Below are 20,346 nucleotides of genomic sequence, written 5' to 3' on the forward strand. Positions count from 1 at the left end.
ATACTCCCAAAGGAGTGCTCAGGAAGCACTGCACTAAATTCAATCTCATGATCTAAAAAAATGTAACACCTCCATGTCACCAGATCCCATTTATACGCTTTAAGGAGAAAAAAAAAACACATATACTAGGTTTGGATCAACATATGTTGGGAGGTTTTTACTCAACAAGGCTCTACGTAAAACATGGGCAACAGAGGCAGAAGCCATTCTGCTATTCTGTACTGCATTAACATTAGTGAAAAGCAATGGTTTTCAGGGAAGCCACTAGCTGGGAATATAAAAAAATGGAGGCAACCAGGACAAGCCAGTATCTGCAGACCATGTGTTCCACCTACCATTACACTTGGAAGCGCAGAGACGCTTTGCTCATCTGTAAGCTCTGTGCTTGATGTCATGGTTATGATGCTGAGGTCTTTCCTAAATTACTACCAGATGCTCAGGTCATTTTAGGATGTGTTATAACAGCAAGAGTTAAAATAGTCACAGAAAGAATCAGGTACTCCATCTCCACTACAAATAACTATTTCCGATAGAGGAAAAAAATGTACATTTCTGCTTTGTTTTACCATTTCATATTTTCAATAAAGTAATTGTTTATATTTTATTCGCCAGAATAGGACATCAGCTTCCATTACATTGAAACAGAATGAAGATTCAGACATGCCAGCAACCTGCCAAGAGAAGAGAGGTCAGACACATTAGTACCACTACGCAAGGCTTGCTAACAGCATCACCCCTTTCCCAAGCCGAAACACTTTTACATAAAAGCAGGCAAATTTCAACACATACAGGAAGAAATGGCTGATGTCCCTTTCACATACAGCAGTGAGAATAACCAGAAGCTTATTGTTTTCTACCCCTTTTGCAGACTATGAGGACAACACGTTTTTTTTCCAAATGCCATTTCAGTGGATATGTATCTGAAAGTAGACTACAGACTTTTGGAACACTTGGTTGTTGCTATGTAAGAACAAGTTCAATCACTTTCACATGGTCATTGCCTAATCCGGTATGCAAGGTATATATAGTTGTATATATACACTGTATAGTGCTCCTTTACTCTGTTCAACGAAAGGTTTTAATAGAATGCATTAGTCTCTTCCTAGAATTATCTAATAAAATCAAGTCCTTAAGTATTACTTTATTATTTCAATATCCAACAAAGCATCAGTTATCCCAATTTTTGCAGTAGAAGTATAATTCTGAGGCACCTACTACTTGCAGGCAAAGCCTGATATGTGCAGATGCAACATTTATCCATTCGTCTTTCCTTGCTTACCCTTCCTCCCTGCATGAGGTCTCTAACCCTGTTTGCCATGTTAGAGGAACAGAATAATTTCTGTATATCCCTGTAACAACCTACTTTGTTCAGAATGCCCCAAAATAAAATGATGCTATAGTTTAGTTGAGGCTTAAAACTGTAAATACAGAAGTTCACATGCCTGTGTTTCTGCCTTTAATTATGTTTTGTTACTAGTAACTTCTCCTTTGTCACTCTTTCTTCCTGGGCTGGCATTGAATCATTTTGGCTCTGGAAGAACATCTGCCACTTACCATTTACTTGTCTGCCACAGCAGGAGTCTTCTTTTTAGATCTAAGCTTGAAATATAAGATGAGCATTGCAACGCCTGTGTACGTTGCTATAACATACTGAAAAACATAACAGTTAAGGTTACTTTCAGTCTAAAACTCAGAAAACACCATTAGAGTAGCCTACCAAAGTTAGTTTATGTAATACGTACGTTCCTCCTGCCCACCATGGTATAGGAATTGAAGTACTTCTGAAATCCAGTGAACTGGTGCTGAGATCCCGAGTCATGGCCAGCCATGGTTGCTCGTCCTAACAAGCGATACAGGAAAGTTAGCAAGTTTTACGGTTAGTTGGACAGGATCAATAGAAAAATCAAACAGATCTCTACACTGTGCTTAATACTTCCACTGGCAGCTATTGAATCTGCTTTCAGTGTGCTTTTCAAACACACTGGGTATACACAAGGAACAGGCACATCCTGATCACTGTACCTTAGAGTGCAATGCAGGTGGCACAAAAGCAGACAAGGAAATGCGGGGCTCTGAATGGGACAACACTTCAGATTTTCAGAGTTCATTCATATCCAAAAGCTTGGTGATGTGTTTCATGCTGGACCACTACTCCATTTCATGATTCAAAATGCAGTGTTGCAACTTTCATGCTGTATTAGAGTACAAGTGTTTCGACAACAAAACTTGCCCTACTCCCAGCTGCACATTTCTGTTGCGTCTTATTTTCACACCCCAGTATTCATACATCTGGCTAAAAATATATATATATTTTTCTACTTAGCTTTCTGCTGTATCTGCAAGCCAGCTGAGCCAACTACAAAGCCTCGGAATTACTTTCACAGGTACAGCAAAACCACTAAGTACAGGAGTCGGGCATGCCTTTGCATTTTGTCTGCATCTAGATGAAACTTTCAGACCTACTTTAAGAAGTCAATCAACACACAAGCCTGGCCTGCATACAGTGGCATACTTGCAGAATCAGTGAATGGTTGAGGCTGGAACCTCTGGAGATGACAAAACCCAACCCCAACCTGCTCAAAGGGTCAGCTACTGCAGGTCGCTCATCAACTTGCCCAGTTAGGTTTTGAGCATCTCCAGAGAAAGAGCCTCCACAAATACCCTGTTCCAGCATTTGATCATCCTTACGACAGAAAAAATATATATATATATATATATCTTTCTGATGTTTAGAGTTTTTTTTTTTTTTTTTTTTTTTTTTTTTAAAGGGCGTGCTTTTTGTATGTTTAAGGAAGATTTGTATTTAGGACAAATGTTTATTGTTTACCTTATAGCTCAGCTCAAAGGAAGCACATGCGCCACAAGGTTACCTGCCCAACTATGCAGAGATGCTGTAACCACCAGTACCCCAGTAAAAGAGGGATACAAGAAACCGTTACAGCTGGCTCTGCGTTCATTCTCACACTCCTTATGCCATCCCTGCTGTATAATCAGGTATGCTTGCCTGCAGCTCGTTTAATTACGCAACAGCAAAGAAAACTCAAAGAAACAGCCCCTTCCCCTCCAAATATTTGCAGTAGATGACTCAGAAAGCCAAAGCCATCTATTTTTTAAGCCAAATCGACGCCGAAGCCCGCAAAAACCACCGTGCCCTTCCGAGGGCGGCTCAGAGCACGGCCACCACACCGCAGCTCGGCCTTTCCAAGAGCCCGGTGCCCTTGACGGGGGCAGCCCGGCCCGCACCGGCCCCTCACGGTGCCAGCTCCCCTTGTCACCCTCATCGGAGCGCGGCCGCGGCGTGGCAGAAGCCCACCCGCCGCGGTGCGCGGCCGACCGGGGGAAGGCAACACCACGGCGGCCGAAGGTCGCGGGCACCTCATGGGCCAGCCGCGGCTGGGCGCCTCAACCAGCCGCTCTCCCTCCTAGCATCGCGGGCCGGCAGAAGGAAGCGCTGACCCCAGCCCGCCGACCCCACCGAGCCCCCCTCCTCCCCCCGCTGCCACCTCCGTACCTCGGCCGCCGCCGCGCTCTGCCCTTCCTCAGCGCCCTCCCACAAAATGGCGGCCGCTTCCTGCCCCTCGCGCTGCTTCCGGGGCACGGCGCCGCGCTGCACGCGTGCGGCGGAGCCGGGCATGGCGGCGGCGGCGGCCGGCAGCGGGAGGTGAGGGAGAGCTGCGGGCACCGCTTTGTGCTGCCGGCCGCGGGGCCTGTGTCGCCCGGTGTGCACTCTGAGGGAGCGTGCCTTGGTGAGTTGTGGTTTTATTACGCGATTTTGCGGTTAAAGGGGGTTTATGTATCTTGCGGGCCGCTTTAAGTTTAATTAATTGGTGCTGTTGTGGTGATTTTTGTAAGGGTAGTGTTGGGTAAAGTAATAAAATGTGGATCGTGACAGTAAGTAAGGTGATGATTATTGCTTGAGGTGCAGTAAGGTTAAGTACGTTTATTACATGTGAATAGAGGTAAGCTTATAGTTCACCCTAAAGGTGCTTAAAATTATATTAACCGTTAAGGGTGGTATCCAAAAATAAAAATTCAATTTATATTTACCGCTTAAATCCAAACTTACTGCTTAAATCCAAACTTTCTACATTGTGACTTGTGCTGGTAATTGTATCTTGCCTGCTGAACGTGGCAAAGGTCTGTTCGGGAAACTTAGATGGTTAGAGCATTTTTTCTTATGCTTTTAAGCATTCTTCTAAGAATGATCTTCTAAAAATGGAGCTTCTAAGTGTCTTAAACACTTCATGCTTTAGTTTTGTAGAATTGGAAATAAGTACGAAGCGTTAGGGATGCACGTGTTTGGGTGGACCCCTGCGTGTAGTCTCTGTGTGGTGACCAGCGACAGGACCCGAGGGGACGGCATGGAGCTGGGACAGGGAGGGTCAGGCTGGGAGCTGGGGGAAGGTTCTGCACCCAGAGGGTGGTCGGGCATGGGGACAGGCTCCTCAGGGCAGTGGTCACGGCACCGAGCCTGGCAGAGTTCAAGAAGTGTTTGGACAATGCTTTCAGACATGTGTTCTGATTTTTGGGTGGTCCTGTGTGGACCCAGGAGTTGGACTTGATGGTCCTTGCGGTTCCCTTCCAACTTGAGATATTCTAGGCTTTTATGGTAGTCAGATATTAATTGTGTTTGCACCTGAGTATTTTTTTTTTTTCTCCTTGCTGACTTAACTCGAAAGCAGCCATCTGTTTTTTTTTTTTTTTAATTTTCTTAGTTTCTGGGTAATCCACAGTTATGCCTTTTCAACATGTTTGTGAGGAACAAATCTAACAGCTGTGTGTTTAACTTCTGTTTTGTCTTTTGTCCTATAGAAGTGCAAGCATGGCATCCATAGAAGAAAACTTTCCCCGAGGGGGAATTCCGAAGAAACCCACAGAGAAAACAGGAAAAACACCCAAACCAACGATAGAACAGGACAACTTGTTTGATGTATGTTGTTTCCATGTTCTTGATTAACTCTCCTCAGACCTCAGAAAACGACTTGCAATCCTTATCCCTTACTTCTATAATAGACCTAAGAAGGGACTTCCAGAAAGAGATAACTGCTTCATTCCTGTTGCATCTTGCATTTTAAAGGTCCTTGTTGTGTGATACTCGTTGAATGGGGCGACAAAAAGTTCAATCAAAATTATTGGTCAGAATTTAGCTTTTAAATATTCCACAAGCATCTGATTCTGAGGTACTAAGAATCATAGAATAGTTTGGATTGGAAGGGACAGTGGACATGGAGTAAGTTTGGTCTTTCTCCTTCTGTTCAATGGAGTGTGGTGCAGCTCACTTTGGCCACTTCTTTCTGCTCCCAAAATTCACAGTTTTGTGACTGGTCGGTCTCAGCCCAAAAGGGGATACTTTGGAGGACTTACAGTTAGACATATCAACAAGCTCATTCCCTTTTTCCTCTGATCTAGCATTTTCCTCTAACATTATTCCTGCCTTAACACTGTGGTCATTTTCTCTACTTTTGTTGTTTTCGTCTCTGCTTATAATCTAAATTAGGTTCGCCATGAAGAACAATCCCAGAAAAGGAAAAGGAATCAGGAGGATCTAGGAAAGCAGAAAAAGTTCAAGGCAGACAGAAAAGCTAATGCTAAAGACAATACTACAAATATTGAACCACTCACAATTGAGGTTTGTGGATAAATGCGTTATTTCGTGTGTATCTCTTCTCTTAGGCTTGTTAAAAAACATGTTCTCCCTCATTAAACCTGTAAAATACAACAGCAGTTCAGGACAGAAATGTGTCTATTGCACTGCTATTCACTGACTTGCCAAGATACCCACTGTGTACTATTTTTGTTTTCCCAGCACCTTTGTGAGGGGATGCTGCTCCTGGGTTGTATAAAAGAGGTCAGTGACTTTGAGCTCGTCATCAGCTTGCCCAATGGACTTACAGGATTTGTGCCAGTCACGCAGATCAGCGATGCTTACAGCAACATGCTGAGCAAGCAGGTGGCCCAAGGGGAACTCTTGGAGGTGAGTCCTTGAGACAGGGCTGTGATTTGTGTCTGGGAGCAAGGAAGTATTCATAATACCTCAGAATCAACATTGAGACCTTGCTTAGGCCCTTGGTTCCTGGTGTCTCACTGGCTGACTTTAGTTTGATGGTCTATGATGGCTTAGTCTTGGTTAAATAGTGCATGAACTTCATAGACAGCATGTTGAAGTTGGAGAGATTTTAGCTGCTGTAGCTAAATACTGACCCTTGGCTGTATGTGGTTAAGGGAGGCAGTTATTGAAGTGTTTGGAAGATGGTGGTAAGGTGAGGTTCTCTGGCTTGGTCCTGAGCTGCTACCTTCTGACTCCATCCCACATAGGATTCCTTTTATAAGCAAAGCTTACCAGACTTGCTAATATGAGGGTTCATCCCTGCCTCTATATTGAGATTTTGATGTTTGTGGTATTTACTGCCTTTTGTTGTAGTTTTGGTGGAGAGCAAGTGTTTTCCCATAGGATTTCGGTTTCTAAAGCTGCTTCAGTAACAAATTCTGGCCTTTTTGTATTATGTAATATTGTTGGATTTGCATGCGTTCTTACTCTTTTGATCATCTTGCAGGACTTGCATTCTCTCTCGGACATGTATTCTCCAGGGATACTGGTCAGATGCATTGTGACCAGCGTTGAGAAAAGTGCTGATGGTCGTCGGAGTGTCAAATTATCAATCAACCCCAAAAATGTCAATAAGGGTCTGAATGCTACAGCACTAACATCAGGAATGGTAAGTGTTCTGGGTCTGCCACAGCCTCTATAGGCTTTGGAGTTGCCTCTTGAACAGTGCATGGGGGGTAGTGCTTCAGTTTGTCCTTGCATGGTATCAGAGCAGAACATGGAGCTGCTGCTACCAGTGGAACAGACCTGGGAGGAGAGGGCAATATTGGTTCTTGGCTACTGGCCTGCAGGGTGTTACCCATGAAATCCATTCACCTGATTCTGTTTGAATTTGGACAAGTTATTTAATTACTTTTTTTCTACATAGGTTTCTTTGTTATTTATGCAGAGAGTAGTATTTACCAACCTGTCTTGCAGAGGTGCTTTGTTTATTTCTTGTTTCCAGGTTTATGGTTGCAGGCATGTGCCTACAATGAGAGCACCTGCTATTTTTTATCCCACTTTTTTTTTTTTTCTCAACCAATGGGTTCATTAACTCTGTACATGCATAGCTAGACAAAGGTACAGTTGAGACATTGCTGCCAGATGAGCTCTCAAGTAAGAAGGAACGTTGTGTTCCTTCTACTCTCCAAAATTCTGTTCTCTGTGCTCATGTACCAAGTGAGTACATGGGTGGTAAATCTCTCGCTAGATGTGTATGCTGTGCAGACTTAGCTGTTTCTTCACATTACTGAACTTCAGTGCTTTCCTCCCAACAGCTGCTCTCTGGCTTTGTGTCTAGTGCAGAAGACCATGGCTATCTCATTGATATTGGAGTCAGCGGGACTCATGCTTTTCTGCCTCGTCAGAAAGCCCAAAATTACGTCAAGAGAGGTAAGTCGTAGTACAAGAGAGGCTTCTGTGGTTAAAATGCTCATGAGGTTAAAATGCTCATGTGGTTAAAATGAGCTTTAAAAAAAGCTCATTATAGCTGTCATGTTAGTGCCCCTCAGTGAGGATCGGGTCATGGTGGAATCTTTGAGTTGTTGAAAACAGCATTTTTTTGGCTGGTGGGCAGCATCTATTAAGTTTCAACCTGTTTTCTGCCAGACCACGTTGCTGCTCCAAGCCCACCCATGCTTGCTGGCAATAGACTTTGACTGAAAGGAGTTCAAACTTAACAATAGAAGCAGCTCTGAAAAAGCTTTGGAGAAAACTATAGGGAAAAGACGATCCCTTACTGTTCCTGGAGGGGTTTTTATGCAGTGGCTTGTGTTTGTAGGGCCTGACTTGAAAATAGGTCAGAACCTGAACTGTGTCATCGAGGAAGTAAAGAATGAGGGAAGAATTGTCCGTTTATCTGTGGATCGATCAGAGGTTGCTGCATCCCTTGCAACAGAGCAACAGAACTGGACGCTCTCTAATTTACTGCCAGGGCTGGTGTTGAAAGCTAAAGTGCAGAAGGTAAGCTCTGTTTTTGTTGATTTTCTCTTTAGTTTTTGAGCCTCCCTGAAGGTAGGGATACAGGTAAAATGGAGATGGAGGTTTTGTACCCTGGAAGACTTTGGGCTCAATTCCATGAGAAAGGCAAACACTTTTTCAGATAGCCACCTCCTGCTGGGTCCACCTAAGGTATGATCTCTGCACTGGTTCTGATGCTACGAGTGTAAAGGCTTCAGCCTGGAGATGGTGATGAACCTTAGAGCAGAATAGATTCCATTTTATGCCTCTGTGGCCTTTGCCTAGTATTCAACACTGTAGCAGTAGTCTTCAGAATAAATGTGACATTAGTGAAAAACTAGAGGGTTGCTTTGTAAGAAGTATAGAAAACAGAATTATTAGCAGTTTTCCTGTCTTTGATGTGCTTGTTGTTTAGCACTTCTGGTGACTTTTTGTGAAATGTGTGAACTGCACTCTGTTTCTGAGCTATGTGAAAACCAATCAACTTATTTTTCTTGTTTTCCTGACATCTTTGTATGTAATTTCCTTCCCCTTTCTAGGTAGATCCACTGGGGATCAGACTGACCTTTCTGTCTTCCTTCTCTGGCGTTGTGGATTTCATGCATGTGGACCCAGATAAATCCATGAACTATTCTCCAAATCAAGTGGTAAGGAGAAGGTGAAACACAGATAGAATTGGTATGTTGCTTACAACATCCTTCCCCAAGATGCTGCTGGGGAAGACAGTGGATATTTTTCAGTGGAATCATCTCTGAAATCTTAGTGATGATAGCTGTCTTTTTTAGTTGAATTACCATCATGGCTACTTTAGAGCTGTAAAAAACAAAGCCATTCCTGGGGTAATGGAAGACTTGTTTGGGAAGCATGAGAGACTTGTGGATGATGGCAAATGACTTATGCAGTTGTGTTTCCCTCCTTGCATGGATACCAAACTAGCCCATAAACAACAGATGGAAGCAACAAACTCTTGGATCTGTAAGCTATAAAAACTGAGATGATTGTTTTGGTAGCAATATGGGAGAGTGCTCCTGTGAGCAGTTCAGGCATCAAGCATGTCTAAAAAAAAAACATGAATTACGTGACTTTCTCCTCTTTTGTATGTAAACTGGTATTTAACAATCATTACCTTCTCCTAGGTGAAAGCCTGCATCCTCTCTGTTCACCCCACCTCCAAGGTGGTGCGGCTTACTCTGCGGCAGGCGTTCCTCAACCCTGGAGGATCCCCAAACCAAGTCTCCAGTGATCGAATAGGGGCAGTGGTGGAGGAGTCAACAGTGAAGTCTTTCTACAAGCAGTTTGGTGCCATCTTTAAGCTTGATGATGGCACTTATGCATTTGCACGGGTAAGTACCAGGGCAGTGAGGGAACTCCCTAATAGATACCAAGCAGCCTCTTGGGGAAGAAAACTAAGACAAGGTTTTACTTCCTACTCTTACGCTCTTTGTGAGACTAGAACAACAAAAAGTGTAAGATGTTGACTAAATCCAGCCTCTCCTGTTTGGGTTGGAATGTAGCTGAGTTATTCAAGGACTGTTGCACAAAGAGTATGTTAGAAGAAAGATTTCTGTCAGCTGCTACTGCTTCAATGTAAGGTCTTCCTTAAGTTTATTTGTAAGTGCTTCCATTTTCCAAACACTAAATTGCTGTTTTTTGTTTTTTTTTTTTTCTAGTTGAAACATCTGTCAAAAACCAGAAAATCCTTTAAACCTGCATCATTCAAGGCAGGATATAAACATAAATGTCGTATCATTGACTACAGCCTGATGGACGAGATGTGTATTGTATCTCTGAAGTAGTAAGTGCCATAGACTCTAAGAAATTGATCGAAGCATTAGAAGGGTTTAGTCAGTGTGGAAGATACTACGCTGCTGAACTGGAACTTGCCTTTTATTTTGGCCTATATCTATGTTGTCTTATGTCAGGTTGTCTAGATATCTCATGTATCCTACCCTAGCCATAGGGTCACCACCTATATGGTTGGTGGGCTGAGGCTAAAAGAATTCTACTGAGATAATGTCAGAAGATTGTGACTGAACGGAATACTGAACCTTGTTCTTCCAAGTCCCAGTCCGTTTTGCTCCTCTATCTTAGTGTTTCCATCTGGGGCTTTAAGTAGTGAAGACAATGAGGTTCCCCTTTCATGGAGCCATGTGTGGTGGCTGTCACCTGGAATGGAACCTGGTAAACCTCCCTGAATTTGGTCCAGAGAGCTGTGCTGGGAGGTGGGTCCGCTGGAGTAAAACACAGAACTCTGCTTTTGTAAAGTGCTGAGTATGAATGGGATAATGGATATTTGGGACACGGTGTAAAGGGGATTGTTCCTCTTATCCTGGGTTCTCTTCAAGTTGACTGACTGGTTGTCTCTTACTGTGTCTCTTTCCTAGTCAAGTTATTGGAGCTCGTTTTCTGCTGTACCGGGATATTCACACAGGGGATGTGGTGCAGGTGAGCTCCTGGGGGACGCAGTTGTAGTTAAAGAACTGATCTAGCTAATATGCATTTCTTCTGCTTGATATGTGCATTCAACTTCTGATTCAGACTAGTGATAGGAAAGTGAGAAGGAAGACCTTTTCTTGTACGATTTGTAGAAGTAGCCTACGTTTAGGGAAGATAGGTTATAACATAAACTTGTACAATATGTAAGGGTTAATGGGTCAGATTAGTTAGGTGTAGTGGGGGTTTGACTAAGACTTCATGAAGCACTGTCAAATTTTGTGGTAGGATGTGGTACAGTGTCTTGGGTGCTTCCTGTCTATGCACAGTCTGCTTTTCTTGCAGAATGTACTGATCCTTTTGTCCCTTTTGTGTTCTAGGGCAGAGTGTTGGCTCTGAAACCTATTGGGATGCAGGTGAAAGTGACTGATGGAATTAAAGGGCTTGTGCCATCCATGCATCTTGCAGATGTGATCCTGAAGCAGCCTGAGAAGAAGTACAAGATAGGAGATGAAGTCAAGTGTCGGGTGAGAGCTGCCAGAAAGGGTCTTCAGCTGCTTTAAATTGCTATATTTAATTCTGAGTATTTAGCAGCTGTATAGATTAGATAATGGCAAATACGTTTTTTGAACCTTTTTGTCCTCTGCTCTTGTAGGTGCTAGAGTGCAATCCTGAAGAAAAGAAGCTATTCCTTACTTTAAAGAAAACTCTTATTCAATCAAAACTTCCAATCCTCTCCAATTACGAAGATGCAGTACCGGGTCTGATCACACATGGCTTTGTGGTGTGTGCAAGGGAATTTGGCTGCATTGTAAAGTTCTACAATGATGTCAAAGGTCTGGTACCAAAGAATGAGTTGAGCACAGAGCCCATATCTTGTCCTGACAAAGTCTTCCATGAAGGCCAGGTAATTAATGTATCTATGCCATGCCTTGTAAATGAATGTAAAAGAGAAATCTGCAGTTGAGTCAGCTTTAATGTGAATTTTCTGTGGAGAAGTCAACTGCATCAAGAGATATTCACCTTCTGCTTCAAGTAATAGTTAATTTCATCTGTTTAAACGGAGCATGTGAAAGGGACAGCTCTCTGAGTATTTTAGAGCTGTGTTTTTTTTTGTGCATTTCCCCATCTCATTTTGTAGGTAGTAGTACACTGAGGAGGCCTATTTACACTTTTGTTTTACCTTTTTTTTTTTTTCAGGTTGTTAAAGTAATGGTTTTAAAATGTGAGCCTGAGCAGGAAAGGCTCTTGCTGTCCTTCAAGTTATCAAGCAGGTCTGCGCCTGAGGGCAACAGTGAACATACTCCAAAGAAGAAATGGGAAGTGAAATATCAAATAGGAGAGGTATTGAATTCAGTGACTGTTTCTCTTTTTGCCTCTTTCTAATTGTTTTACCAAAAAAAAAAGGTATTACTTTGAGCATCTCTGCTTCAAGAAAAGCTGTTGTAGATCAGGAACAAGTTTTAAATGTGCATTTCATACTGTGGAGCCAGATCAAAAACAAGATCTGTGTTGTCAGTGGTCAGGATAAAGGAGTCCCAGGACAGTCTTATAGGAGGTACCAATTAATGCTTCTACTCCAAGGTGAAGTCCTATTTCTTCTGGATGCTGCTGACGTTCACTCCAAAAGCAGCTGCTTATGTTCTCTGGAAAAAGATAACTTCAGTGAAATGTTTTGAAATGTCCTTCTTTCCTTCCTTCTTGTCTTTGGAATGAACAGTTTCCAACACCCTGCGCCCTTCAGCCTTCAAATTGAAAGTTATAACCAAGAGAATGTTTCTAGCATTTGGCTTCTCTGGGAGCTGAGGATTATTCTTATTTTACTGTCAATGTTGGCGTGCTTCTGAGGCTCAGCCCTGTTGATGTATATAAGATTTTCCTTATATAGCTGGGAGGCTGTGTCAGGGCCCCTGGAGCACAGCATTTGGTAACCTGTGCATTCTTTAAAGGCAATTTGGGTTTTATATAATTTTATTCTTTTCTTTTTTTTTCCAGATGGTTGATGTGAAAGTCTTGAAGAAGAAAGAGAATGGGCTAGAGGTTTCTATCTTAGAAGACGAAGGCAATGTGATAGCCTTGCTTCCCACAGTGTACCTCTCTGACTTTGTTGCTAACTGCAAGCTCCTGTGGCACTGTCTTCAAGAGGGAGATGTTTTGCCCAGAGTTATGTGCCTAAGTGACAAGGGGGACCGTATTGTATCCTTTGTCATCTCAACCAGTCAAATGTGGGAAGTGGAAGAGAAGAAAGGGGTGGGGGAAAGGAAGGAAGCGTGTGTGTGAGGAATCCAGAGTATCTGTAACAAACTAGTTAATCTGTTGAAGTGGAAGTGCCTGTCAAGTTATCTGTGTTTCAAAGAGTCATTATAATTTGTGTTAAGTGAGGCTCAGCTGATGTTTAGCATTCCACTAAGACCAGCACTTGGTTGTGAAATCACCGAGCTTCCCAACCATCTTCTAGGCATCAGTATTGATTGTATCACAACCATAGCAAAAAAAAAATTGCTGTTCTTATACCAAAAAGGCAGAACTGAAATATTAAGAAGTTTTCCCTTCAGCTGGTGTGAAACGTACATCTTTTAATGCTGAGTAGCTTAAGAGACATCGATTACTAAATTTTAGTGTAGAGAGAGCAAGTTTGTAACTGAAATTGCAGGATTTGGGCTCCTGTATTGCCTAGCCTTCCAAAAGTGCTGTAGCTCAACGGTTAGCAGCACCAAGAGATATGATTAGCATCAGGCTCCTTTCATTCATCTTTTCGGAGTTTTCCTAACTGTTTGTTCAGATCTTGTGCAGGAAGTCTGCGGTGATTTCTGCTGTACAGGAGGAGCAAGTTGTGAGAAATTTCTCTGAAATCCAGCCTGGGATGCTGTTGACTGGTTACGTGAAGAATGTTATGCACTTTGGAGTGTTTGTGGAGTTCCCTTTTGGTGTGACAGGACTGGCACCCAAAGTGGTAAGTCGTGTATTCACTTGACTTCAGAAAACAGCATGTATAATCAGCAAAAAAGGTTGAAACATGTTTTTTAAGCAAGGTTGGAGGGAACAGTAGTGTTGGGGGTCCTGCATTTATACGGCTTCCCCCAGTAGGATGAAAACCGCTTTTAATCTTGCGTTTTAATTCATTTCCAAAATGAAGAAAAGGACTTGAATTAATCAGGGTTTTCATGTGACGTTTCGTGTGACTTCAGTAATTCATTTTAATTGACAGCTTTCTGTTAATTTGGTTAATTCATGAAAACCCTTCTCAACTCAAACCCTTCTCACAGCACTGCAGGTAGCTGATAATTAGCAGATGTGCTCAATAATCCTTGTCCCTTTGTTTCCTCTGCGCAGAACATGAGTGACAAGTTTGTGACAGACACCAAGGACCACTTTGTGGTGGGACAGACCGTGATTGCGAAGGTGATGAGCATTGATGAGGAGAAGCAGCGTGTGCTCCTTAACCTGAAGGTCTCAGAGTGCAGCTCAGGCAATCCAGCTGCAGAGAGCTTTTCCCTACTGAATCAATATTTCAAGGAGGTGAAGGAAATCAGGAGCTTACTGAAAAGAAGAGGTAAAAGATTGCACGTGTTCTGCCAAAAGGGATCATATCCCAAAAATGGGTTTCCAGAGGTACAAAAAGGGAAATCTGTTTTCTTTTAAATGAAAGAGAGCTCAGTTCAAGCAGAGACTTGGCTTTCAAGAAGAGTTTATTAGAAAAAGGATGTATGTGCAGTGTCTGCTATTGACAAAGAAGGATTTTTGGAACTACAGCTGGAATAAGCCAAATAGTCTGTTCTTTTCACTGAAATCTGCTAGGTTTCTGGCATTGGTTTGAGGTTGAAACTTAAAGAATTAAAAGTAAGGGGATAAATAGATGAAGTGTGGGGGAGATGCAATGGAACCAGTAGATGGGTGCCTCAAAATATCAGTGAAGTTAAAAATGAGAGAGGCCAGGGTGAGATTAGATGGTCTGTGGACCAAAGCCTTTCTGCAGGAGACCTTTTCTTAGTGTGAATATTTGTAATTGCTTTATGAAGAAGTCTAAAAGTTAAGAATCTGAGGCAGTAACATTTCTAGCTTCATCTAACATTTTAACCAGCAGTGAAGGACCCTAGCATTCTTTTTAATGGGTAATTAAGAACTGTCCCTACTATTATGATACAGAAATCCATGTTTGTGCATGCTGTGATCATCAAGTTGTTTTTTATTACTGATATTGGTGCATGGGATGCCTGATTTTTCATGGAGGGTTTTTTTTTTTTAAACTGCTCTGAGTCTTAGCTAGGATCTCCTCAACTGGAAGCTATAGTGGTGCCTCAACTAGCTTCGGCACTGGGGTAACTATGCTGGCACTCAAATTTTGTGTGCCAGCATAGCACCCAAATCTAGTACTTACAGGAGTTTGTGCAAAGGGATTTTCCTACTTGTATTACAGGTTTGCTGAAGAAGTCCTTCAGCAAAGGTTTTCTCATACGGAGTTTTACTATTACTAGGAATACTAGATATCTTTTTTTTTTTTTTAAATCAAGTTCTAACTGCCTTTTTAGGGTCTCTTTATATGCAATACTGTTTGGTGTTTTGTTTCCTATAATTGTGAAGTGATGGATCTGGTTTGTGTTTTTTTTTAGTATTAAATCCTTTTTGCTTTCACCTTTTACTATATCCAGTGCTGTGTGCTACTCTTTCTAGAGAGAATATTTTCCAGTCTAACAGAGATACCAGGTCCTTAGTGTCACAAATGTTTCTACTTAGATTAAATTGTAGAACTTACTTCCCTGTATCTTTACAGATTGAGGGGCCTGAACTGTGTTTTCGTAGATAGAGGTGGATGTAAATGCTTGTTCATGGTCTCTTGGGCAAATGGGAAAACTGTCTTTATCTTGCTAAGAAATGGCATGGGTAAAATTAACTTCTCAAACTTCTCTTTTTCCAGGAGAGTCTGGCATAGCCCGAAGCCTTTGTGAATTGATGCCTGGGAAGGAGCTGCAGCTGGTTGTGCAGGATGTGAAGGAGGATGGCTCAGCACTGTTCAGTGGCAGCTGTGTCACAGGCTTGACTGTAACAGCCACTCGCTATCATTTGGGAGGTAGGGCATCTTTTCTTTGACTACATGCTTTGGCTTTCAGTCTTGTCGTGTGAAACCTCCATCATGAAATAAGTTCTTCTAATGAGGAATCAACGTGGGAGAACTCTGCTCAGAGCAGGGACAGGCTCAAAGAGGTAGTTCAGTTTTCTAATGTCTCGCTAATCCGTTTGAGAGATTTGGAATGCATTACTTAAGCCTCCCTGTGCCTGTTAACCTGTTGATAAGACAGACCTAATCCTGCCTCACATCTCAAGCATCTTGTAAGGTTTAGTTAGTGCTTTGAATTCTTTGTCTATATACATAGATAAAGCATAGAGATAAATACTAATACAAGCTCCAGCTTACTGTCTTTTTTTAACTTTCTCTAGAAGCGTGTTCTTTGGCCTATTCTCCATATGAAATTGATGTTAATTTTTCTTCTAAATCAATGTAAATTTAACATAGGGCTGCAATTTCAGTATTTTGTGATTCAAAGATTAAAGCAGTGAAGTGGGCTATTAAGCAGAACCCAACAAGCAAATGCAGAGATAATAAATAAATCAATTAAACCAATCTAAAGTGTTAAGTTCAGCAGGAGTGGTAATCCAGCATTTCTACATTCAGAAGAGTTTTTGCTTCATCAGCAGCAAATAGATTTTTTTGTGCAAAACCTGTATTACTTTGAATTTGTGTTTAGTCAGTCTCTTGTCAGTGTTATTCAGAGCTGCATGTTTTGTAAAAGTCAATTTAGTTCTTCCATAAAGTATCAGACTCATTCTTCTAAATAAAAAAGCCATTTTTTTTTCTTTCTTACCATTAATGTTGGAGGAATCTGTTCTCTTCTTAACTTAGTACCATATATATAATAAATCTAACTTAGCTCAAGTAACTTAGTTACAGTTAGCAACTAAGCAGTTTCTTTTTTACCACTGCAGTCCTTAGGAAGTAAACCTGAACCACTTCTTGTTTGTCATGTGCCACTAGCTCAGTAGCTCAAAATCCTTCACTGTCATCATGATGTAATCTTTGTTCTCATTTGTAGGTAGAAGTATTGCTCCTGGTGAGAAGACAAAGGGATTGGTTCTTCATGTGGATGCTCTCACATCCAAGGTGTATATTTCTCTTCGAGAAGAGCTGTTAAAGCAAAGACCCAAGCAAGTATGTGTTCAGTTCTAAGACTTGTGTGTTTCTGTTCACGTATCAAACTCCAGGGGGGTGAATTTTGAAGGGGTGGGCTGTTTCCTCCTTTAGAGCTTTAGACCTCATTACGGCCTCTCAGTACTTGAAGTTGTCTTATAAAAAAAAGTTGGAGAGCCACTCTTTGCTCAATCAGATAATGACAGGACAAGGAGGAATGATTTTAAACAAAAAATGGGGAGATTTAGATTAGGAGGAAATTCTTCACTCAGAGGGTGGTGAGAAACTGGAACAGGCTGCCCAGAGAGATTGTGGATGCCCCATCCCTGGAGGTGGTGTTCAAGACCAGGTTAGATGAGGCCCTGAGCAACCTGATCTAGTGGGTGTCATCCCTGTCTGTGGCAGGGGTGTTGGAACTAGATGTTCTTTAAAAGTCCCTTCCAACCCGAGCCATTCTATGAGGTAAAGTGAAGGGAATCAGTATCTCAGCAGAGGGAAGTCACTATCTCCTTTTCTGTCTAGCAACTCACAGAGAACTCCCAGCACTCTGCCATTGTGCAGCACATAGCAGAAGAGTTTGCCATTGTGTCTCTGGAAACAGGCCAGCTGGCAGCTATCCCCATAGCCTCTCACTTCAATGATACCTTCCGCTTTGACTCAGAAAAACTGAAGGTGGGACAAACAATCTATGCAACCCTAAAAATGGTGAAGGTGAATGACCATGGAGTCCTGTTGGCAGTACAAGACCGAGCAAAGAAGAATGTTTTTGTAAGGGTCCGGAAAGAATCCGAGACGACATTAGAAGAGACGCTTGCTGCTGCTGTGACACACTCTCTTTCCGTGGGGGATATTGTCACTGGTACTGTTAAATCCGTCAAACCAACCCATGTCACAGTTGCTATTGATGACAAGGTGACAGGTTCAATCCATGCATCCCGGATTCTGGATGAAGTGCCCATAGACTCTTTTCCAACATACACTCTGAAAGCTGGACAGAAGGTGACTGCCCGGGTCATTGGAGGCAGAGATGTGAATACTCACAGGTGGGAATATAATCATATAATACTGCTTTTTGGGGAATGTGAGAAGTTGAACAGTTAATTAAAATGATCTAGGCTGTTCTGTCTGTCACCAGATGCTGTTGCAGCTACCATTGCTGGAGTAGTTGAGACCCTAAGGAAATCTGCTCCTGTGTTGTATCCCAGATCCATGTTTCAGTGAATTAGCGCTCTCTACGTATGTCAGTGTATTTATCTTGAGTGTAGATTGCAAGAAAGATGTCTAATCTTTCACAGTTCAGTGGAAAGCTCAAATGCAAGCAGAATCTGTCTCCAGACAGTAAATTTGCTGAAGTACTTTGGATACCTAAGTTGCCACTGAAACAAGGAAGGCTTTGACAGTTTTAGGGAACTTAGTCTGTTTTTTGTCAATGCAGAGGGATTACATGTGGCTGGGGGCTGGTGAGGTCATGAGAAACTTTGATCCTCTCCCTGTTCTTTAGGTATCTGCCCATCACCCATCCACACTTCACACGGTCTATTCCAGAGCTCAGCATTCGACCAAGGTGAGTGTTGGCCTCTGAGCTGTTTGCAAATGCTTCACAGACCTTGTATCCATGTAGCTTCCCTGCCTTGTTCCTCCCTTTTATGAAGGAACTGACCATAATTAAGGAGTTGCAGGTGTAGCAAGGCCTCCTACTCCCTCTTCTGCCTTAACTTGGATGTGGATACTGTTACAGATCATGGTGCTCTCTTAGCACATGACTTCCTCTGAATGTCCTTTTGGCTTCAGGTGTTGCCAGTCTGGACCCTGGAATGTCCCTTCATGTTGGCAGGATTCCTTCTTAAGCCCAGGGAAGGATTAATTCCCTGTGGAAGGATGCAGCAGGGGAAGGGATGGGGATGCATATCCCCAACGTGCTGTCACAGTAACATTTACTCATCGCAGCCTCCTGGGTTTCTAATTCCTGTCTGTATTGCTAGGACCAAATATTCTTACTGATGTCCTCTTTCTTTCTATTGCAAACAGTGAAATAGAAGGGAAAGCTGAAACAATGGAAGATGGCACCCTCAAGAAACCTGGACTCTACGATGTTGGACAGACAGTCACCTGTTTTGTGAAGAAGGTGAGGTTGGAGGATTCATAAAATGTGTGCTGGGGGAGACAGCAATTGGAGGTGACCCCACAGGCTTTAGCTTAAGCCTATAATCAAACTGACACTACCAGTTCTTCATTAACCGTGAGAGAGGCTCATGCAAAGCACAACCTTCTATAGGGAGAATAGAAGAAAGGCATATCCTCTATTGAGAGGGTCAAGCTGATGGAAACTCTTAGGCATGCATCTGATGGCAACAAACAAGCTTCCCACCCTGATCTCTAGAAAAATGGCTTTTAGGTATCATGTATGCCACCTAGTATGCTCACTGTCGATCCCCTTTGTGTGCTTGCCAGTGAATCACAGAAGCATTATATGCACAGGAATAGAATAGAAAGCATTATTTTTGCTTGGTGTGAGAGCAAAGGCTGGAGTGATCATTTCTAGCCTTAAAAAATAGTGAGCCCACTGAGGAAGAGTTTTTTCCATAAGGTCCTATGATTTTGTTTTGTCTCTTTGGTGTCTTCTCAGTATAACATCCTCAAAAATTGGCTGGAGGTAGAAGTCACCTCTGATATTCGAGGAAGAGTCCCTCGTCTGATGCTGTCTCTGAGCACTAAGGTAAGAGGTGATTATAGGTAAACTGCACGTGTTTTTCTATGCATGTGGCTGCAAGTAATGGCCATAGACGCATCCATGTGAACTTGAGTCCAGTGCTCTGCTTCTAGGCATCATGCCCCTCACTGATAACCAAATACTGTGCCTACAGCTAGTTCAGTGCAGGATAACAGAGCTATTGTAGGAATGTCGAGCCATCTATCAAGGGTACGCATCTAAGATACATCTATCTAGAAAGCGTAAAGCTTCATGGGAGAATATACCAGTCAGCATTGTGCAATGCTCCTTTTCTACTGATAAGCCAAAGTCTGTCTTTCCTTTCAGGTTTTAAAACATCCAGAAAAGAACTTCAAAAATGGACAAGCATTGTCTGCTACAGTGACTGGAACAGGTGTCACCGAAACAAACCTCTTCTTGTCACTCACAGGTATAGTGGAGCCATAACAGCAGGAACTACCTGCATATGATGCTGTTCTTAGAGGAGAGTCTGCACTGACCTCTCCAGGGAAGCTGTTGCACTCCAGAGCCAAGCTGTACCTCTTGTAGGACAGACCTAATGCCTGGGACACTCACGCATATGTAGCAGTGTGTAAGGTGATAGAGGTCATACCTTTAGTCTAAAGAATTGCTTACCTACTGTCTCAGACTGAAGTCTTTCTTTGAGCCTTTATGAATGTATTATTTTCTGGTCTCAAACATAAGATGGAACACTTGTCAGTTAATCTGGATCTTAGAACTGTGCAATTAAGGGACCTCTTCTGTGCTATCAAGGCAAATGTTGCTGTAAACAGCACAAAGACTGTACTTTGCCCAAAGCTTCTGGGTTTTATATGTGACTAGGTGACTAAAATCAGCTTCACTGGCTCAGTATTTCTGTTGCCTTGGTTGCATGCTTTTGGGGTGTTATGAAGCCTTCTCCCTCCTTTGATATATATATATATATATATATATATATATATATATATATAT

At 42.4% G+C, this 20,346-nt stretch overlaps 2 protein-coding genes across 4 annotated transcripts in view; one reads left to right on the top strand and one right to left on the bottom strand.

The window, feature by feature from the left end:
- Positions 1-130: 130 nt before the first annotated feature.
- ATP5MD (ATP synthase membrane subunit DAPIT) lies at positions 131-3,646 on the bottom strand. Of its 2 annotated transcripts, XM_035329483.1 has the most exons (5): positions 3,512-3,603; positions 2,871-2,908; positions 1,743-1,840; positions 1,555-1,650; positions 131-671 (listed from the first exon to the last, which is right to left on the bottom strand). In XM_035329483.1, the coding sequence occupies exons 3-4, from the start codon at positions 1,827-1,829 to the stop codon at positions 1,558-1,560; spliced, it is 180 nt and encodes a 59-aa protein (XP_035185374.1). In that variant the 5' UTR covers positions 1,830-1,840; positions 2,871-2,908; positions 3,512-3,603; the 3' UTR covers positions 131-671; positions 1,555-1,557. The 2 variants fall into 2 exon arrangements, with proteins under 2 accessions (XP_035185374.1, XP_035185373.1); XM_035329482.1 differs by lacking the exon at positions 2,871-2,908 and having other exon boundaries at positions 3,512-3,646.
- PDCD11 (programmed cell death 11) overlaps positions 3,642-20,346 on the top strand; it is a 24,305-nt gene continuing 7,600 nt past the window's right edge. Inside the window, exons 1-24 of one of the 2 annotated variants that reach the window (XM_035329478.1) lie at positions 3,642-3,661; positions 4,813-4,930; positions 5,498-5,629; positions 5,807-5,974; positions 6,555-6,716; positions 7,366-7,480; positions 7,869-8,050; positions 8,587-8,694; positions 9,184-9,390; positions 9,718-9,842; positions 10,432-10,492; positions 10,861-11,007; positions 11,136-11,387; positions 11,681-11,824; positions 12,476-12,676; positions 13,263-13,433; positions 13,814-14,033; positions 15,396-15,548; positions 16,570-16,685; positions 17,187-17,707; positions 18,166-18,228; positions 18,693-18,789; positions 19,291-19,380; positions 19,702-19,804. In XM_035329478.1, coding sequence (XP_035185369.1) covers positions 4,823-4,930; positions 5,498-5,629; positions 5,807-5,974; positions 6,555-6,716; positions 7,366-7,480; positions 7,869-8,050; positions 8,587-8,694; positions 9,184-9,390; positions 9,718-9,842; positions 10,432-10,492; positions 10,861-11,007; positions 11,136-11,387; positions 11,681-11,824; positions 12,476-12,676; positions 13,263-13,433; positions 13,814-14,033; positions 15,396-15,548; positions 16,570-16,685; positions 17,187-17,707; positions 18,166-18,228; positions 18,693-18,789; positions 19,291-19,380; positions 19,702-19,804 — 3,646 coding nt within the window. In that variant the 5' untranslated portion in view covers positions 3,642-3,661; positions 4,813-4,822. The remainder of the gene's footprint in view (positions 3,662-4,812; positions 4,931-5,497; positions 5,630-5,806; positions 5,975-6,554; positions 6,717-7,365; positions 7,481-7,868; positions 8,051-8,586; positions 8,695-9,183; positions 9,391-9,717; positions 9,843-10,431; positions 10,493-10,860; positions 11,008-11,135; positions 11,388-11,680; positions 11,825-12,475; positions 12,677-13,262; positions 13,434-13,813; positions 14,034-15,395; positions 15,549-16,569; positions 16,686-17,186; positions 17,708-18,165; positions 18,229-18,692; positions 18,790-19,290; positions 19,381-19,701; positions 19,805-20,346) is intronic. The other variant, XM_035329479.1, reaches the window with a different exon arrangement.

Source organism: Oxyura jamaicensis, chromosome 6, assembly GCF_011077185.1.
Source record: "Oxyura jamaicensis isolate SHBP4307 breed ruddy duck chromosome 6, BPBGC_Ojam_1.0, whole genome shotgun sequence".
In the NCBI taxonomy this organism is placed as follows: domain Eukaryota; kingdom Metazoa; phylum Chordata; class Aves; order Anseriformes; family Anatidae; genus Oxyura; species Oxyura jamaicensis.